The following is a 19,786-nucleotide window of genomic DNA, read 5'->3' on the forward strand; positions in this document are numbered from 1 at the left end:
CCAGCCTCAATTTCTTCACATGTAAAATGCAGCCAACACACTCACCTGCTTGTGTTTCTGAGGGCTGGTAGGTCACAGAAAGGGCAACAATTAGCACAAAATTCTGACCAGGTTGCCCAGAGGAGCTGGTCTTTGACCCCTCAAAGGATACCACCTCTGCAGAGCCTGCCCAGATTATCCATCTGCTCCCATCACTCCTTTAACATAGGGACCAGGAGGCCCAGCTCCTACATTGTCAAACCTGCTGGGCACCTGTGGGCAGGTCGCCTTCCCTGTGCCTCAGTTCTTCGTCTGTATCATGAAGGGATAGACTTCATTCTCATGGGCTCTAACAACATCCTCTTCTATACCCCAATGTCCCCTTGTTTCCTTGAACTGCTGGGCCTAGCCTAATCCCCCAGGGGCTGGTAGACTGTCAGACAGACAGACAGACAGACAGACAGCTGGGCTGACCTGGATGTTTGTCAATAGCCCAACGGAAATCTCCTCTTTATGCCTAAAATAAAACCTACATCAAACCTGTCACTAAGGCCCCCATTAGCGCTTCCTGTTTCTGAGTAGTGCAGCCAAGGCAGGCGAGTGAAAGGAAGCACCACCCAGCCCCTCCCCTCTCCCACCCAAAAGCTGGCAGAGGCCACCCACGCTTTCATCCTCTGTGTCCTCAGCTCCACCAGCCAAAGTGTGGTCTCCTAGCAGGTAACTAACCTGGAGGGAGACAGGAAGGAGCTGAGACCTCAAAGCCCAGTGCCAGCTGCTTCCTTCCCCTCCCCACTCAACTCAGAGAAGACTGTGCTTGTCCAGGGCCACTCAGAGCTGGAGGTAAGTCCATTCATTTTGTGCTGTCCACCCAAGTCCCTCTTCCTCTAAGAACTCTCACGTCCAACCCCCAAATCTATGGCCTATGTGACCTCAAGTTCAGGGTTTGCCCCCTCTGAGCTTCCTTCCCTCTTTGGAACGAGGCAGGGAGTGGGGGAAGTCAGAACACACGTGATGGGGAGGGTGCGTGACCATGTTAGCCTTTCCCCTGCAGTCCCCCTTCTGAAAGGCCCCCGTCCCAGTCCCAGCTCTATCCCAACTCACTTGGTGCCCGGACCCAGCTGCTGCTTCTGTGAAGGAAGTGCACCAGCCTCCCTGAGGCTCCCTCATGCCCGGCCAACCACTGGCCTCATGCCCCACTAGATGCTGGGGTAAACAATTATGAGGTTTGGAAGGCCCCACCCCAAGACTTCTCCCATCCCTTCCCCTTGTGAACACAGAAGAGTCTGGTGACCCAACCTTTAAAAAGCAAGCATTTGTGTTTATTAACCAAAGGGAGGGAAGCCAGAGCCAGGAGGGCTCCTACCAGTCCCTCCTGTAGTCTACCCACCTAGGCCAGGCTGCCAAGGCCTGGGAAGAACAGTGGTTAGAACACTCTTCCCTGCCCCCACCCTGGGCTGAATTCCCAGGAACCAGGGCCCACTGAGTGAGGAAGAGGAAGTCAGCAAAGGATAGAGGCCAAGGAAGGAAGAAACAGAGCCACTGGGTAGACAGACCTGGTAGAGATCCTTGGTCCCTCACCAGTGGGGAGGGCTGAGTGCCCCAAGCCCGTGAGAGGAACCAAGCAGAGGTGCACTCGTGTCAAAATCCCGACATGTGAGGAGGAGGGAGTGGTCCAAGGTCAAGAGGCCACTGTCTCCAGGGTCAGTCCTCGCCAGATGGATGCTGGCCCAGCCTCGGAGCCTTTGCCTCCATACCAAGTTCACAAAAGGCAGCGGTCTCTGGTCTGCCCCAACCCAGGGAAGGGGTGAAGGAGAGGTCGCGGGGCCAATTGCTTCTTTAAGATCTGTCCTGTGCCGAAGGCGAGTCCAGTGGAGACCTATCCCTCCACCGCTGGAGTCTCCCGCGCTTGCCGCAGCCCGTACAGCCACTTGATCACCCGGGCGTTGCGCTCAATCACTGATACGCCATAGGGGACGCGCTCCCGGGCCCGCTCCTCAACAGTGGCCGAGCTGCGGCGGGAGCAGCCCCCCTCGGAGCTTCCTGGCCCAGCACTGGGCCCCGCCAGAGACACTATGTCTGAGCTGGCTCGTGCCAGGTGGGCCACACCCAACCCCCGCGCCTCCTCTGGGTCCAGGCCACAGAAGTTAAAAAATCGCTCCAGGTCGGCCGCTGCCCGCGAGAAGCGCTCACTCAGGTCTGACTTGGAGCGCTGCAAACCCGGGGGCCGGGCTGGACTGGAGGCGGCAGTGTCTGGTGATGGGCAGGGCTGGGCAGGTGAGGCCGGCAGGGGACGGACATCCACTCGGCGGACAGCAGCGGTACTGGGAGGTGGGCGTGGAGGGGTGGCTGGAGGGTCCTGGTGGGCTCCCTCTGCCCGTCCGGGGGTGCGGCTAGCCTCGGCAGGGGACACCGGGCTATCACACAAGTCGATAAGGCTGCTAAGGATGTCCAGGTCCAGGTGGGGCCGGCGGCAGGGGCCAGGCAGGGCTCGGCGGCTAGGAGTGAGCACCGTGCGGCGAGTCCCAGGGCTGAAGAGCGGCTGCTTGGACAGCAGGGGCTGCACAGGTTGCTGGCGGGTGTTGGCCACATGCAGGCTCTTGACGTACTTGGCCTTGTCGGCCTCCAGGCGCTCCACAGCACTAGGTTTCCGGGCTCCACCGTCTGCCGGCCGTCGTAGCAGGTAGCCCGGGACCTTGGTCCTCAGGCGGAAAGGTAGGGCGGGTGTGTCCCGGGCTCCAGGAGACAGCATGTCCACAGGCATGACTGTTACATACCCCAAGGCCTTCTGCACGAGGACACAGGAGAAATGAGGAGACTGCGATCCAGGCAGAAAATTGGCAGCTGGACGCCGGCAACGGCTGCGGGGAGGAAAGAAAGAGAAGGGCTGAGCACGCTCAGACAAAGGCTCGGCAGACTGGAAGAGGCTGAAGACGCCTTCCCCATTAAAAGTGAAGGCCACGCCCCTGGTTCACAGAAAGCCAATCAGAATTCAGAAAGCACCAGCTGTAGGGTTTGAGGCTCCGCCCACACCCCCGCCCTCTTCCGAGAGCCCGGCCCAGGGGGAGGCAGAGAGAAAAAAGGTGCCAAAGAAAAGGACGGGCGCAGCCTGAGTAGGAAAGACAGGGCAGAGGAAGTAAAGTGGGCTCGGAGCCCTGAGCTGGGCACCAGCCGGCTCAACCGCAGTGGATCCTCTTACCAGCTCCATTTTGCAGATGGGGAAACTGAAGCTAATTCAACAAATTGGTGGCTCTGCTCCTTGCCTCCAAGCAAGGAAGTGCTGCCACAGGAGCCTTGGGGTTAGGTGACCAAGAGGAAGGGCTAAAACCCAACCTGGACTGCCCACAGGGAGCCTGATACCACTTCCACCCCTTGCCTTCCCGGACAGGAAGCTGCTCTGTGCCATCCACCCGCCTAGACATGCCAGGCCCCAGGCACAGCAGCAGAGTTTGTGGGGGAGGAGGGCAGAAAATCCCCACCCCCGCCACAGTGGAGTACAGACACCATCAGCTTCCAGTACGGGACTCCAATGCCAGGCCCACAGTGATCCATGACTGCCTGTCACAGGGACGCGTCAGATCTAAGCTATGCTGCTCCAAGAGTGGCTGGAAATGGCCAAGATCACACAGCCCTGCTTGGGGGCATCCAGCACACTCTTGATCTGCCAGCAGCCATAGCATAGACACCCACAGGCAGGAGTGCCCACACCTGGGGGCAAATATCCACATAATCACCGAGGCATCAGAGCCCGGTGTCCCAGGTATCGGGCGTCCCTGCCCCTTTTTCCAAGGAAGGGCTGGAGCCACAGAGTGCCCCCACAGCCTCCCTGGAGATGGGCCAGAAGAAAACCTGTAGACCAAGTCCTGAACTTTCTCATCTGTTAACTGGGGGAGGAGGACTCTGTCAAGGTGATAACCGAGAGGACGGGTGGTTCAGGCCATGTAGAGTTGTGTTGTCTAATTCAATAGCCACCAGCCACAGCCTTAGCTTTCCATTTAAATTAAAACTTACACTCGGTTCCTGAATCACACTAGCCACGTTTCTAGGGCTCAATCGCCGTAGTCACTAGTGGTCATGCAATAGACAGCGCAGACTGCCGCATTTCCATCTTAACAGAATGGATCGGGCAGTGCCACCTACACATCCAGAATTCCAGGAGGGAAAGTCTAGATTGGGGTGGGGAGGCAGGGATCTCTACTGTGTGCTTGCTAGACGTTTGACACTGCCCTCTCCTGTAATCCTCCAGCAAGCCAGGGGGATGGGTCGTTGTCACCTCATTTTACAGATGGAGAAAATGAGACGCAGAGAAGTGACCAACCTAGGTCCCAGAGCAGCTGAACAAGACCCAAGTCATAGCAAGCTGAATTCACGTATCTATTATGTCTATGGTAGTTTTACTTTTCGTTGTTCCCATTCCTCTAAAATATCAGCTCCACGAGGGCGGGGGTATCTGTTTTGTTCACTGCATCTAAGTTTCAAGATATTACTCTTGACGCATAATAGGTATTCAGTACAGTTTTATTGACTTGAAATGTCTATGGGGGCCCAATGTGAATGGGCACACCCAGTCTGCTGCAGGCAGTGGGTCCAAGGCGGTGCATGTTGGACATTCTAGGAAGCTGGAAATCCAGAAGTGCAGGAAAACTCTAGGTTCTTAAATATTAGCATAGTCAATAATAATAATTTTTAAAACACTGCATGTACGGGGCAAACAAAACATGCACCTGCCACCACCACCCCCTTCCCTCTGGCCCCCAGCCCCAGGTTGGGACCTTTGCTGCAATGACAAGGTGAGAACAGAACTTTGGGGCTGTTGGCCCAGAGCCAGAGCTGCTCCCCAGGTGGAAGGGATGGAGTAGGTGGGAAATGGCTGCCCCACCTGGGGCCGACCTCCAGGAGACCTCAGGAGAGAAGGGTCTGATAGGAAAGGCAGCCTTGCTGAGCCCTGTCCAAGTAGCTAGACTCTGCCCCACCCCCGGGCCTGCCGCCTCCCAAACCAGTCCAACCCGTCCGGAGACGGTGGTTCCGGGCACTATCCCACAATCGGGGAAACAGGGACGAAGGGGTTCAGATGGGCAGGGCCAGGGCAGAAGCCCCGCTCGCCCCCATCTCGGCTGGGGTCCCTACGCCCTCGGGCCGACCTGCTGGCCCCGGGGCCTCCCCTGGACAGATACGAAGAGCGGCCGGCTTTGGGGCCGCTGGCCACCTGCCTGGGCTTGGCCACCGCCGGCTGCGCGCTGTGTGCAAGCAGCCGCGCCTCTTCGAGACTCCGTTTGCTTATCTGTGAAATGTGGTTAAAAATAGACCTTCAGGTCACCGTGAGGATGGAGAGACAAAACAGCTCGAGGACATTCCTCAGCATCCGGGAAACAGGCGACTCGCCATAACCCGGGCTCCTTGTTTCCCACAGACCTTCCTCCCTCCTCCCCTGTCCCTTCCGCCCCCCTCGCAGGGGTCTCTAACGCGCTCAGAAGGGCCGCGAACAAGGGAGGCACAGGCTCAGAGCCGCGGAGAGGACCAGTCCCACCTGGGCACTGGGACCCTGGCTTCAACTCGCAGGCACAGGCTAGAGGCTAACCCGGGGGCCATCTAAGCCAGCCCCATTTCACAGGTGGGCAAACGGAAGTGCGGCGGCTCCTGTGAGTTGAAGCCAGGGTCCCAGTGCCCAGGTGGGACTGGTCCTCTCTGAGGCTCTGAGCCTCCTTCCATCACCCAACGCCTCACCCACGGATCTCAAACGCCCCCAAAGCGCGTCCCTGAGCCCTTCTCGTTGGCATCTCTGGGGCATTCAGCCCCACCTTGCCCCCTTCCCACCGGCTTCCCCGAAGGAGCCTCGGGAGGAGAGAGGGAGCAGGGGCAGCTCGGATCCAGGTCTGGCTTCTACCCTTCCCTACTTCGGGGCAATCTTGGGAACTCCCTGCCGTGGAAGCGGCCGCGAGCCCCGCGCGCGCTGTGGGCTCCGGCCGATGGTCACCCCTCTCTGAGCCCGGGTTGGCCTGGCTCTTAAATGAGGGACCTGACGGCACGATTTCTGCGGCATCCATCCAGGCCGGAAGGTGAGCCCCTGCCCGGTCCCCGCCTTCCCGAGGAGTAAGGGGTGCGGGGCGCCCCGGGCCCTGACCAGGCGCCCACGGCCCCGGCCCCGGCCGGCACGTACCTGGCTGCACCCGCGCCGCTACCCTGCGCTCCTCTGCCCGGCCCACCTGGGGCTCAGGTAACAAGCATTGCGCAACTTCCGGTGGCCGGCGGCGAGCTGGCGAACCCGTCGACCCAGGTATTACCCAAAAAAGAGTGAACGAACGCCAGGCAGCGGCCAGAACCCGAGTCCAGACGCGCTGGTAGTGGGCGGGGCGCAGGGACCCACTCCAGGAAGCTCTCCGAGAGCCGGGCACTCACTCAGAGCTGCACTGGCCCTGTCCACGGGAGTCCTCCTCCCCACGGCCACAGTGACCACCGTATGGTCACTGTGCCAGGCGTGAGAAAGTGCTTTTCCTGCTATCAATTAACCCATGTTAACCTTCCCAACAACTCCTATGAGGTGAGCTCTATTATTATCCCCACTTGACTAATAGAATTCTGAGGCTGAGACAGGCTGAATCAGCTGCCCAAAGTAACCCGGAGGAGTCCGACCTGGGCACTTTCCCTCTGGACGAGCCCTTTCTAGCTGTGTGTCCCTGATCCGGTTGCTTAACCTCTCTGACCCTCCAGAGAGGGGGGTCCCACCTTCCAGGCCCCGTCAGTGTGAGTTCTTGGGGTCTGAGAGTGCCTGTCGAAGCTTTGAGCAAGCTGCCAACATTAGTAACAACAGCAATAATAGTAATAGTGGTAACTACAATTGTTGAGTGCCAGGCACTGTACTTATTTAAATCTCTGGACAATCTCCCCACTCCCCAGACCGGGAACTATTTAATCCCCATTTTCTGAGGAGATGGTAGTAGCCCTGCTGGAAGGAAGGAATCCCGGGAGGGAGCTGATTGTCTCCTCTGCCAGCCTAAGCCCTGTTAAGTCATTTCAGGTGGCACATTTGATTAGGCCAGTTTCATGGGATCCTGAAGCCCAGAGAAGGAAGTCTCCCTCCCCCGCCCAGACCTTGGGAAGGCTGAAGAGGTCCATGGCTGCGCCTGGAGAGGGCTAAGACAGAATTGGAGTGGAGGGCATGAGGAGATAGGAAGTGACTCAGGGAACCGCTGTCTACACTGAGAGTGAGTCAACCCTGACGCCCCCTCCAGGCCCTGGGGCCTGAATGATGGAACAAGACCATCATTCCCCACAGTAGCCTGCTGGGTCCCTGCCTGGCCCTCCATGGTGCAACAATGAGGTGGGGGAGGGTTCAGTTAGGCACTAAGAGTAGCGAAAGCAAAGCAACAATAATACTTTTCAGAATAAAATCAGTAAGAATTTTTCTGAGAGCTTTCTTTGTACCTGACACTTCTAAACTCTACTATGTTAACTCATTTAATCCTCATACCCACCCCGTGTGATAGGTACTACTATTGTGCCTGTTTCACAGTTGAGAAAACTAAGGCACAGGGAGGTGGGACCACTTGCCTGAAGTCACAAAGCTGGTAATTGGCAGAGCCAGGATTTGAACCCAAATATGGGTCTTGGGGGAGGAGGGAGAACAGGTCTCCAGGATTGGGCTTCGGCCACTCACCAAGGGTCTCCCCTAAGGAATCTGCAGCCTCCCTCTCTGGACCCTCCTGGCTATGGCTCTGGGTCTCAGTTTCCTCAACTATAAAATAGGGACAATAATAGCAATGTTTTCCCAACAGAGATTGGATCTCATCACTGCTCTACTTAAAACCTGCTATGGCTCCCCATCACCTGAAAATAAAGTCCAAACTCTCCCTGGGCCCTCAGGCCCTCCCAGCTGTCCCTGAACACGCCAAGCTCTTTCCTGCCTCAGGGCCTTTGTACCATCCATTCCTGCCTGGAACCTCTTCTCTCGTCTCCTTCAGGTCTCACTTCAGATGTCACCTCCTCAGAGAGAACTCCCTGACCACTCTGAGGCTCCCACCAACTCTCTCACCTGGTCTGTTCCCTTCCAAGCATTCATTACACCCTGTCATTTTAGATGTTCACTTATTTGTCACTTGTGTCCTGTTTCCTATTTGTAAAATGTATTAAGAGGGCAATTCAGGCCCAGAAGTGGGCTTGGCTGTGGAGCCAAAAACAGAAAATAACTAGTATTGGTGATGTACAGAAACTAGAAGCCTTGTATACTGTTGGGAATATGTTTTCCCCCACTGGGCTGGGAACTCCATCACACTCTTCCATGCTGTCTTCCTCCAGGGACCAAACACCAGAGGGGACCACACTGACCAGGGGCAGGACCGGAACCAGGCTACCTCAAAGGCCAAGGCCCCTCAGCACCAAGCTTCCTGCCAGCCCCTGGCCCTGCCCTAGGCCTTCCCCCACCTGCCCCAGGCCGTCCCCCACCTGTCCCACTCCTCCTCCAGCCACAAGTCGCCCCCATTCAAGGTGGGCTCTGGCCACTTCTAACTGAGCCCTGTTCTGTCTCCAAACCTCCAGACACCACGTCCAAGCCTCTGCACACACTGCGCCCGCTGCCAGCAGTGTCCTTTCCACTCCACCTCCCTGGCCAGCTCTGTAGCATGGGCTCTGGGACCAGCCTACCCGGGGTCAAACCCCGGCTCCACCAGTGACCAGCCATTCAGCTCCCCATGCCTCCATTTCCTCCACTGTAAGACAGGACTGCTCACAGCGCCCTCTCCCAGCATGAGGCCTGTGCGTGGCAAACGCCACCAACGTGTGACTGTGATACCTATTCACCAACCAGGTGCTCCTGGGTGAGGCCTTCGTCAGTCCAGGATGGTAACCACTCTGTCAGAGGGTGTCCATCTAAGAACGCAGAGTCACTTGAATAGACATTTCTCCAAAGAAGGTGAATAAACAGACAATAAGCATGTGACAAGGTGCTCAATATCACTAATCATTAGGAAAATGTAAATCCAAACCACAATGAGATACCATGTCACATCCATTAAGATGGCCACCATAAAAAAATATACTGAAAATAACAAGTATTGGGGATGTGGAGAGACTAGAACCCTTGTGCACAATTGGGAATATAAATGGTGCAGCCAATGTGGAAAAAGATGTCAGTTAGGCACAAATTTTTAAATAGAACTACCATAGGATCCAGCAATTCTACTTCTCAGTATATACCTAAAGGAATTGAAATCAGGAAGTTGAACACATATGTGTACAACCATTTCATAGTCACATTAGTCACAACAGCCAAAAGGTGGAAGCAACCCAAGTAACTATTAATGGATTAAACAAAATGTTATATATACATACAATGGAACATTATTTAGCCTTAAAAAGGAATGAAATTCTGTTACATGCTATAACCTAAGTAAACCCTAAAGACATGCTAAGTTAAATAAACAGACACAAAAAGACAAATATTGTGTGATGCCAGTGATCAGAGTACCTACAGTAGTCAAATTCATAGACACTAGAATGTGGTTGCCAGGGACTTGAAGGGAGGAGAATGGAGAGTTAGTGTTTAATGAATATAGAATTTCCATTTGGGAAGATGAAAAAGTTCTGGAGATGGATAGTGGTGATGTTTGCACAATGTGAAGGTGCTCAATGCCACTGAACTGTACACTTAAAAATGGTTAAAATGGTCAACTTTACCTTAATACATTTTACAAAGAGAGAGAGAGAGAGAGAGAGAGAGAGAGAGAGAGAGAGAATATAGAGTCTGGAGCCAAACTTCATGCTTTTGAATTCCAGCTCTAGGTGACCTTGTACAAGTTACTAAATCTCTCTAGTGCTCAGTTTCGCTTTGTAAGTTGGAAATAATAACAGTGGTAACTACCTTACATTATTGAGGGAATTAAATTAGTTCATACTTATAAAGCACTTAGCACACAGTGAGTGCTCAAGAGGTATTAGTGATTTTCATTCTTTGCTGAGGGGGCAGAGGTATAGTTACTGATGTTTATCATTTCCATGACATTCTGCACTCCCACCCCCACCCCTTCCTTCCACCTGCTTCTCTCCTCATCAGCAGAAGCCAAGCCCAGACTTGGGTGGAGACAGGGAGGCCCTCACCTGCCTTAGAGGAGGATCAGGAGGGCTCCCAGCAGCAGGAAGGGGGCTGGCCAGTAGGGTAGCCCAGCTCAATTTCAGCCCAGCTGTCAGGGTCAGAGACACCCGGCTAGCTGGGCATCCCCCAGGGCCACACCAGGCCCCACGCTATTTCTGGAGTCTCCCTGGATGCTCGTGCCCTGACCTGCCTGGCGTCAGCCTTGCCCAGAGTCAGTCCTGCCTAGGGCGGCCTTGCACAAGCCTCAGGAAGGCAGAGGTGAGCAGGCTGTGGGAAGGATGCGGGGGCAGTCACCTAAGGCAGCAATCTACTATTTGGCCCAGCGAAGGCCAACTCAATCCTCTGAGCCTCCGTTTGTACCTGAGGTTGCAAAATGGGAACAAAGGGGCTTGCAGGGGAGACAACATGAGAGACACCACATGCAAAGCCTTCGGCAGGGCCTGGCACACAGGATGGGGAAGGGGAAGGTTGGGGAAGACCCACAGCCAAGCCCACTTCCTGGCCTGACTTGCCCCCTTCCAGGCCTGAACTCACCATGATGGCTTCTTATCTTAGACCAGAGATGTAAAGAAACTTGCCCAAAGTCACATAGCAAGTCAGTGACACACCACAAACAGGGCCGTGGTCTTTTGATTAAATATATAATCGAATAGATATAGAGATACAATGTTTCAACCAGGTGATATATGCACATGGCTCAACTCAAGAGCTATAAAGGGAAGGAAGTACAAATAAGCTCCCTCCCACTCCTGTTCCCAGCCACCCAGTTCCCCTCCCTGCAGGCACCACTATAACCAGACCCTGTGTCCTTCCAGGGAGATTTTAGGCAGATACAGGCAACAGCGGACAGATATAGGGTGGCCCCCAAAAATGTATACACACACTTTGAGTAATTATAAAGGCAGTGTTTATTAAATACATTCCATATTCGAAACTGAGCTATCCGCTGTTAAAGTGTGTATACTGTTTTTTGGGGGGACACCCTGTATTCTTTCTTTTTTTACACATATGTCAACATGCTATATGTACTGTTTGCATCATGCTCTTTTTACTCAATAATATAGGTTGTTCTTAATAATATGTTATTAATAAATTAATTATAATATGTTATTAATACACTTAATAGTATATGTTGTTGCTAATATATGTTGTGCCACCTCCGTACATAAAGAGCCCATCAGCCTCTATGGATGCAATGTAGTCTGTGTCCAGTCTCTCCCTATGACGCACCACACTGCAGCAGAACTACACCTACATCACTCTGCCTACAAGTAGGACAGGGGGACTCAGGGATGCGCTTGTAATTGTGGCAGAAATGGGAGGGACTGTGTTGCACAGAGTCCATACGAGTTATCTTCAGCCAGCAGGACAATCCAAATTCTTGGATTGCCAATGATTGAGCACTTACTGTGTGTGTACATGCCTTGGGTACACAGGGGAGGGGACTAATAACATACCAATAGCTAACAATGATGGGGTGTCCTGGCCTGGGCACCCACCAAATCAGAACAAAAACTGTCAGAAACAGAGCAATAAATGTCAACTTTAGTTACTTTGATTACAGAGGTTTGAGGAACCCCCTCAGTTTCGCTTTGGAGGCGAGTACCTCACGTACCTCATCCTAAAACCCCCTCCTTGCATCACATGGCAGTCAGGAAAGATAATAAAACTCACTAAAAAGTGAAATATATAGGACATCAAATGGGGTCACTGCTACAAAATAGACAAAGAGGAGGGCAGGGCATAGGAAGTCAATACATATTTGTTGAAAGAATGAATGAAAGACTTGTTTTCTTCTGAGTCCCCAGAGCCAGGAGGAGAGTTAGGAGGAGAGAGGAGAACTCCCCTTAAAGAAATCCAAGACTCAGGCGCTATGATTCTGAGTGCCTAGAATTCTAATGCCGAAGCCAGACAGACTGGGAGCCAACTCCAGCGGCGCCCAGTCTGCTTGTGTGACTTGGGGCAAGGGGCTAATCTTCTGGGAATCTCAGTTCCCCCACCTGCGAAAGGAAACCAACAATAGCAACCTAGGGGCGGGGGCTGAGGGTGGGGGCGGGGGCTGAGGGTGGGGGTGGGGGTTGAGGGGGGGGTGGCCAGCAGGCAGGACACAGTCTGGGTCAGAAGCTCACCAGGGAGAGTCCTGTCCCCACCCCCAACTCCAAAGTCTCCAGTGGCTTTGGTGGCTATGGCTTCCGTTGGGGGCTGCCTGTATCCTTTCCCCCAGGTTCCCAAGGGTACAACAGTGACTCCGGGGTCAGAGCACCCGTTGCCCACGCCGCTTCTAGCGCAGCAATGTCAGTCCCGCCCGAGACGCCCAGAGCGGGCCTCTGAGAGGAACGGCGCTGTAATTCAAAACCTCGTGGGCGGAAGAACCAAGTCCAACCCCTGGCGCACAGCAGAAGACAGACGCCCAGGAAAGGCACCCAAAGGTGGTGTGGGAAGGGACAGAAGGGAGATGACCCAGCCAGGACCCCATGGGCCGGGTCCCTGCTGCAAAGAGGCTGAAAAAAGGACCACCAGTTGCCCCTCTCACGCAGGTATGACGCGGGGAGGACACACCACGCAGTCTTTCGGTGAGCGGAGCCCCCCAGACCGAGCTCGCGCCCCGGACCACCTGCGCCCTCACCTGGAGCCCACCCTTGGCGAGTCCCGGCTCTTCCAGGTCGGGTCGCGGAGAGGCTGACAGCTCGGACCCGGGCCGGGAATGGCCACGCCCAACGCCGCTCGGGGGGCCAGTCCCGCGCGATGACCCGCAGAGGGACCTCTTCGGAGCGGTCCTCCGCACCCGAGACGAGCGGGGGGGTGCCTGACTGTCGCAAGGCCCCCACCGGAACGAAGGTCCTGGTGCGCAGAGGAAGGGGAAGTGAGCATGCCTTCTCCCCTCCACCCCCGTCACGAAAATGGTTTGCCCCGGACATCCTGATTGGTTCCTCGCTTCCGTTCGAACGCCGCGCCGCCCGTGTTGCCAGGCGACCGTTTTGACTTAGGTCCGTCCGCAGAGCCGGAGGCTCAGCAGCCCAGCCCCGCCCCGCCCCCTCGCACTGGCCTCCAGTTCTTCCAGGGGCGGCCTTAGCCCGGTGCCTTAATGCTCAACCTGGACTTTCTCCTGGTTCCCAGCTGGATGAGGCACCATTTAGGGTCCCGGGGCTGGTTCCTAGTCCGGACTTTGCAGCTAACTCGCTATATGAGCCCGGGCAAGCCCCTTTCCCTCTCTGTACCCTAACAGCACAACAATGAGTGGGTTAGTTTTTAAATGTGCATACCCAGCAATCTTGACATTTACTAAGGAAATGACCAAAGATTTGAGCAAAGATTAATATAGCCCAGCAAAATAATGGAAATAACCTGCATGCTCAGCGAAAGGGGATTGGTTATATCAATCCATTCTGCTTTTTACATGCCAGGTAACTTTACATGACATAACTCTTGTCAGTGCTCATGGCATAACCCTTTGAGATGGATACCTTTAATTAACCCCACTTACTGATGAGGAATATTATGCAGTCATTAAAAACTATGTTGTTAATAGATATTTAAAGAAAATGCCAAGGAAGTGTTAGGTTTTTTTAAAGTATGTTTCAAAGCACCATGTACAACATATGTATTAAATACATAATCATAGCATCACATGTATAGGTGTATAATCATTTATAATAACAGCAGTTAGTTTTTTCTTTGGTTTTTGTGGATTTTCCAAATTTCCTAGATTTAAACATGTCCAACAAAAATTTTAATAGGATTAGAATAAGTTAACTCAAAAGGCTCTTAGAGATGAGATTTCATAGCTATGAGTCACTGTTTGAGTCTAGGGCAATGCTCAATTTAGAACCAGTTAGTGTCTTTCAAATTCTTGGATTGCCAATGATTGAGCACTTACTGTGTGTGTACATGCCTTGGGTACACGGAGGAGGGGACTAATAACATACCAATAGCTAACAATGATGGGGTGTCCTGGCCTGGGCACCCACCAAATCAGAACAAAACTGTCAGAAACAGGGCATGTGACTGTATCTGTGAGGACCAGCTAAATATTAAACCTGGCACTAACTGTGCCCTCTGCCAGGTTGTGCTTGAGTCCTTATACATGTTTTCTCACTTGACTTTATTACTATCTGAGAAGATAGATTCTATTATTCCTATTTTATAGATGAGAAAACAAAGGTTTGTCTGGATCCAGCAGGAGTCCTCTGAACTATTTTGTTGTATCCACATGTAAATATGCAAAACCTGTTTGGTAGTAACAGCGAGGAAAGGCAAGGAGGGTCCTGTGATCCTAAAAGACACACAGAAAACTGAGCAGGGGCAGATCCAGACTTTGTACTTCCTAAGGTTTATACAATTTAGGAAATCTTATTTAAGAAAAGAACTACAGCCCTGTCTGGTTTGGCTAACTGGATAGAGCACTGGCCTGCAGACTGAAGGGTCCCAGGTTCGATTCCGGTCAAGGGCACATGCCTGGGTTGCAGGATCAATCCCCAGTATGGAGCGTGCAGGAGGCAGCCGATCGATGATTCTCTCTCATCATTGATGTTTCTATCTCTCTCTCCCTCTCTCTTCCTCTCTGAAATCAATAAAAATATATTTTTAAAAAAGAACTACAAAATTACAAATATAAAATTAGATAATAAAGTGATTATTAGGTTCGAAAGATAAAAGAAACCATGGAAAAATGACAAGTTCCACAAACATTACCAGAAAAATAACATTACTTTTATGAATTGCCTCCATGATAATTTCCACAAACATGTAAGACCACTCTTACGTATTGAGATATTACCTCTGACTCTCATGTTCATATCACAGTGCCACTTGAGTCAGCTCCTATGCTAGGTCAGTTGGTAATAATTTATTCACAAAAGTTACTGGAAACAACATAAATAAAACCACTAAACCCAAATGAAATGTCACGGGCATCTTAGCCAGATCCCCAAAATGCTAGCACTCACTCCAACATCGTCTGACACAAGGGGAAGTGAGACTGGAAAGCGATGGTGGTTTTCACAGAGTGAGGTTAAAATACCGTGGTCTGGCAGATTTTACGAAATCATATGACCATGTGGACATATTGCTAGGGTGCCTTCCAGACCTCAGCGTCCCCGTTTTAAGGTCAGGAATGACAACAATGGTGTGGTCCTCAGATTCCTCCCTAAGATTTACACCTGTGACCAGGGGTTGGGATATTTGAGATGCCTCCATACAGGCCCTGGGGGCCCTGGCATCTTTAAAGCTTGCCTCTGTCCTGCATACCGTGGAGCTTAAAACAAATAAAATAATACAAAAAGTGTTGCTCACATGCTGAGCCTCTGCCCTGGCCGAGGTAGCTCAGTGGGTTGGAGCATCATCCCATGCACTGAAAGGTCTCCAGTTTGATTCCCAGTCAGGGCACATACCTATGTTGCAGGTATGTTTCTCTCTCTTTCCCTTCCTCCTGCTCTAAAATCAAGGTGTTGTGTGTTTTTTTTAATGCTGCGCCTCATTCCCAGAGTAAGAAAGCGAGGCAAACAGAGGGCAGAGGGAACCTCCCCTGGACTCCAAGTTAGGCCTCACAAAGTGAGATAATTTGGGCACACTCAGATTCTAGAAGTCTGAGCATCTTCACCTGCCAACAACATACTGGTGATGCCCCCTAGCTTCAAGGATTTGTTAAGTACCTGGTGCCCATTCAGAGAGATTGAGGGCATCCCAGGCCTCCCCATCCCTAACCATGTAAAGGGGGGGCGGGGAGGAGAGCCGTAAAAATAAGGTGGACACGCTGTCATTACTGTGCCCAGATCAGAGGGAGCTGGAGGGTTATTATGACCTTATCCTGACCCAGCACGTGAGCAAATAACATCTTGCCCTGCACACAGGCCTGAGGCTGTTTCCATGCCTCCTCCAGCATCCTGACCATGGCTGTGTTTTCTTCACGCGACTCGAAACCAAGATGAAATCAGCCTCAGATGTCAGTTCCCTATCTTCTGTGCACCCCCTGGCTGTATCTGTTTTTTCCATTTAATGTAAAGGGTGTTCTCTATATACATAGTTGCTTGCTTCTGAACTTTCCTGGCAGCGCCCGCCAGAAACTAGTCCCAGTGGTGGCTACTGGGCTGACTGGGGGACAGAAGAAAAGCTTTTTAGAAAATATTCTGTACTTTATAAATGTATTCTCTATTCTTTAAAAATAAGTAACACTATTTTAAAAAGCTGAGCTTCATTCCCAGAGTAAGAAAGTGAGGCAAACTGAGGGCAGAAGGAATCTCCCCTGGCCTCCAGATTAGGAGATTAGGCATCTCAAATACCTCCCAACCCCTGGTCACAGGTACAGACCTTAGGGAAGAATCTGAGGACCACACCATTGTTGTCATTCCCGACCTTAAAACGGGGACGCTGAGGTCTGGAAGGCACCCTAGCAATATGTCCACATGGTCAGGCTTTTGTAAAATCTGCCAGACTAAGGTATTTTAACCTCATTCTGTTCCCTATGAGAGAACAAAGTAAGGCAGTGAATTAAAGGACAACTCAAAGGCTATTATGCTTTCAGGGATCATGTCTATGGTTCGTTACCAGCGAAGTTTCTCTGAACGTGTGTAGGCACCCAAAACCACAAGGAGGAGACGCAGCGTCCCCTCTTGAGCGTGAAGCCGGCTCTTGGTGTTGCTTCTGCCACTGCCACTTGCCATTGAGGATTGTTCCTCCCTCTCTTGGGAGGGGAGAAGGAAAGGACACATTCTGAGTAAATAAAAATAAAAAAAAAAGACAACTCAGCTCAGAGAGAGAAGGATTGATGTGAAAGGGACACACTGATTGTTTGCCCCCCACATCCTCCCACCAGGGTCAGGGATCAAGCTTGCAACCGAGGTGAGGGCCTGGGCCTGAACCGGGCTGTGCTGGTCCCTTTCAAACGGAGCCGGGGCAGCCTAGACGCCTTTGAGGCCGCCGGCCTGCCTGACGACATCCTTTCCGGAACCCCACCATGCTGCCACGGCACAGCTGAGTGTGTCAGATCAACTAGAGCGAGGATGAGGGGCAGCTGGAGCCAGGAGGGGTGGGTGGGCCAGTGTACACGGTGGACTATGCCGGCCTGAACGTGCAGCTGCCGGGGCCTCTGAATCACTAGACCTCAGTGCTAGGTCAGGACCTCACTCAGAAGACTAAAGAAAATTTAATTTATGTGCAAAGTGTATATTCGGGTATGTATCGATGCCTTTTAGTTTTTCCAACGATTTTTACACTACATTCCTGCCACCGAGACCTTTTTAAATACGAAAAAAAAAAAAAAAAAAGACAACTCAGCCCAAGTAAGTCCCTCCAAACATGGCAGGTGAGAAGGTCCATTGAGAGGTCCTTTTAGGATGGCCACATCGTCGCATTTCTCAAAAAATGTTGAGAAATTGTATGCTGTGTCAATAGGCCTATATTCTGACCTAGCATCTGTACTTTTATAAATTGACCTTAACCATATACTGAAGGAGACTCAGAAGGATGGAACAAGAACATTTATTACAATATTGCTATTAATAGCAAAAACAAAACAAACAAACAAAAAAAATCTAATGTCCTGGCCACAGGGCAATGGGAATGGTGAATGGGACTGGAATAGAGTACCATACAGCCATTAAAAATGATGGTTTTAAAGAATATTAAGTGACAGAGAAAGCTTTTTTTTAAGTAACGTATCTCCTAATGCGATTATTTGTTCCAGAAATATTTTTGAGAGCTACTACACAGTGCAAGCACATCTTTCTGAGCTTCCGTTTCCTCGCCTGTGAAATGGGATTTACCCATGACTGTCTCCCAGGCTCGTGAGAGGCACGGCACCCTGACTGACCTTCGGCACCCGATGGCTATTGCTTCTGCTGCTGTGCTGATGCTGTCTGACCGTATAAACTCATGAGGCAGCGTGTCTTCAGGTAGCACTCCCCTGCCCAAACCCTCCAAAGACTCCCCAGCAAGCTCTGAATCCCACAGCCTTTGGAAGCTGACCCCTGTCCACTTCATCTCCTACCACCTTCCCCCTCCGCCCAACGTAATCCAACCACTGGCCTCATGTTGCTTCTCAAATACACCATGCATCCCCAGGCCTCAGGGCCTTTGCATGTGCTGTTCCCTCTGCCCAGGTCTCTCTTCCCCAGACACAGCTGCCCCCGTTTCTCCTCCCTTACCTCCTTCAGGTCTCTGCCCACATGTCATTCTTCCCAGGAAACTCCTCAGCCTCCCTCATCACTCACATTTCTCTTCCTAGCACTCCACCCTCCTGCCCCTCGGTGTGTCCCTGTGCTCGTGTCTTGTCTGTCTCCTCCACTGACTGAGAGCTCCCGGAAGGAGGGTCCACTCTCCTCTTGCCCACTTTTCCTACAATCACTATAGTAAAGGCTCTTTAGTGGTCAGAAACATTTCTTTCTCTTTGCTTATTACTATTTCCCAAACATGTTCAACCCTGAAGTCCTCTGCCCTCACAGCACACAGGAACAGTGAAAACACTGTCTCCAGAGGGTGGTTCTCTAGCATGTGAGAAGGGACACTTCCTCCTCTGCGAGAGCCCCCTTTAAAGTGCAGGGTGCCTCCAGGGCCAGACTGTCCAGACACAGGAACTGTCCTCCGTCTCCAGTTCCCCACAGTGCCTGCCTCTCAAACCACCTGCTGCCTCCAGTGGGCCAGGTTCCACCTGCCAAAGCATCAGGCACAGCTTCCTATGGCCACGTTCCAGGCCTGAGGACACACCCTGCCGGTCAGCCACCCTGTCTGCTTCCCCCCAGCTGCCAGGCTGCGTGCCCTGGGCTGGGCCCTTCTTATCTCTGAGCCTCAATTCTCCATCTGTGCAATGGAGGCACTAACACGCACTTTGAGTGTGCTCAGGAAGGTGTCCCGAATACACAACCCAAGCCAGGTTCTGGGTTTCTGTCCTTGGGAAGTTTTTTTATTCTAAACCAGGCCGGGTCAGAACAAGCACAAGGCCCAAGATGCCGGGGTTCTTGTTCCGGCATTAAGAAGGGTTCAGCAATCTGGAGAAAGGCTGTGTGTAACTTAAAAGTAAGAGTCCAGAGACAAAAGATAATTTTGAAAGGCACTGGGGGTCAGAGGAGCCTGGCTAAAGAAACCAAGTTCTCTTGTCTCAGGACCCCTTGCTTTTTATTAACACAAATTGTCCTAAGGCAAGGTGGAGATATACACTTCAAAGGGTAGGGTTTCATACAGAAGCATTGTCAGATTGGGGAATTGCCTTCGGCTGTTCAGGTGTTTGGCCAGTAGGAGGCAATAACATGTAGATTAGGATGCCCTGAGCTGTCTGGCAGCAAACAATCAAGTTAATGCATCCTTTCCAGGTTTGGGGAAATGCCTTTAGCCATTCCCAACAGGCGATAACATATGTGACTCAGCCCTTGTTGAGTCCCCAAGTTCCATCAACCTTTCGATGAAACTCTTGCAATTATAACATGCTGGAATTGGCTTTCGGCACCAAGATACTACACCCAATGGGCCAGATCATGGGGCCTACTCCTCCTGGATTTTCAGGAAACGCGTGCAGCCAGAAGACACAGCAGGGGAGGGCTCAGCTCAAGAGGAGCACCCTGAGACCCCAGCCTGTGGAGGAGAGATGGGACCGCTGTCCATTCTACAAGCTGGACCCTGGGCCAGAACAGAGATTGCTTTCTGCAAACCCCTCTTAAAGACAGACTGATCCCCCGGCCAGCATGGCTCAGTGGTTGAGCATCGACCTATGAAGCAGGAGGTCATGGTTCAATTCCC

The 19,786-nt window shown here is 52.2% G+C and overlaps 1 protein-coding gene and 1 non-coding gene across 6 annotated transcripts; one reads left to right on the forward strand and one right to left on the reverse strand.

Moving 5' to 3' along the window:
• Positions 1-1,282: 1,282 nt before the first annotated feature.
• FAM110A (family with sequence similarity 110 member A) lies at positions 1,283-12,871 on the reverse strand. 5 transcript variants are annotated; one of them, XM_054724417.1, is made up of 2 exons: positions 12,687-12,871; positions 1,283-2,837 (listed from the first exon to the last, which is right to left on the reverse strand). In XM_054724417.1, exon 2 carries the CDS (start codon positions 2,738-2,740, stop codon positions 1,856-1,858), a length of 885 nt encoding a protein of 294 aa, XP_054580392.1. In that variant the 5' UTR covers positions 2,741-2,837; positions 12,687-12,871; the 3' UTR covers positions 1,283-1,855. The 5 variants fall into 5 exon arrangements, 3 of the variants coding, with proteins under 3 accessions (XP_054580392.1, XP_008159892.1, XP_054580393.1); XM_008161670.3 differs by lacking the exon at positions 12,687-12,871 and adding an exon at positions 6,134-6,185; XM_054724418.1 differs by lacking the exon at positions 12,687-12,871 and adding an exon at positions 3,176-3,183.
• Positions 12,872-16,562: 3,691 nt separating this feature from the next.
• LOC114231442 (small nucleolar RNA U3) lies at positions 16,563-16,774 on the forward strand. Its single transcript, XR_003617404.2, has one exon. It is a non-coding gene; the product is annotated as a small nucleolar RNA U3 (small nucleolar RNA).
• The last annotated feature ends 3,012 nt before the right edge of the window (positions 16,775-19,786 follow it).

The sequence above is a fragment of the Eptesicus fuscus genome, chromosome 12 (genome assembly GCF_027574615.1).
Source record: "Eptesicus fuscus isolate TK198812 chromosome 12, DD_ASM_mEF_20220401, whole genome shotgun sequence".
Lineage (NCBI taxonomy): Eukaryota > Metazoa > Chordata > Mammalia > Chiroptera > Vespertilionidae > Eptesicus > Eptesicus fuscus.

Excerpts from the sequence above, each read along its gene's own strand:
- FAM110A (XM_054724417.1), bottom strand. The coding sequence starts at position 2,740 with ATGCCTGTGGACATGCTGTCTCCTGGAGCCCGGGACACACCCGCCCTA.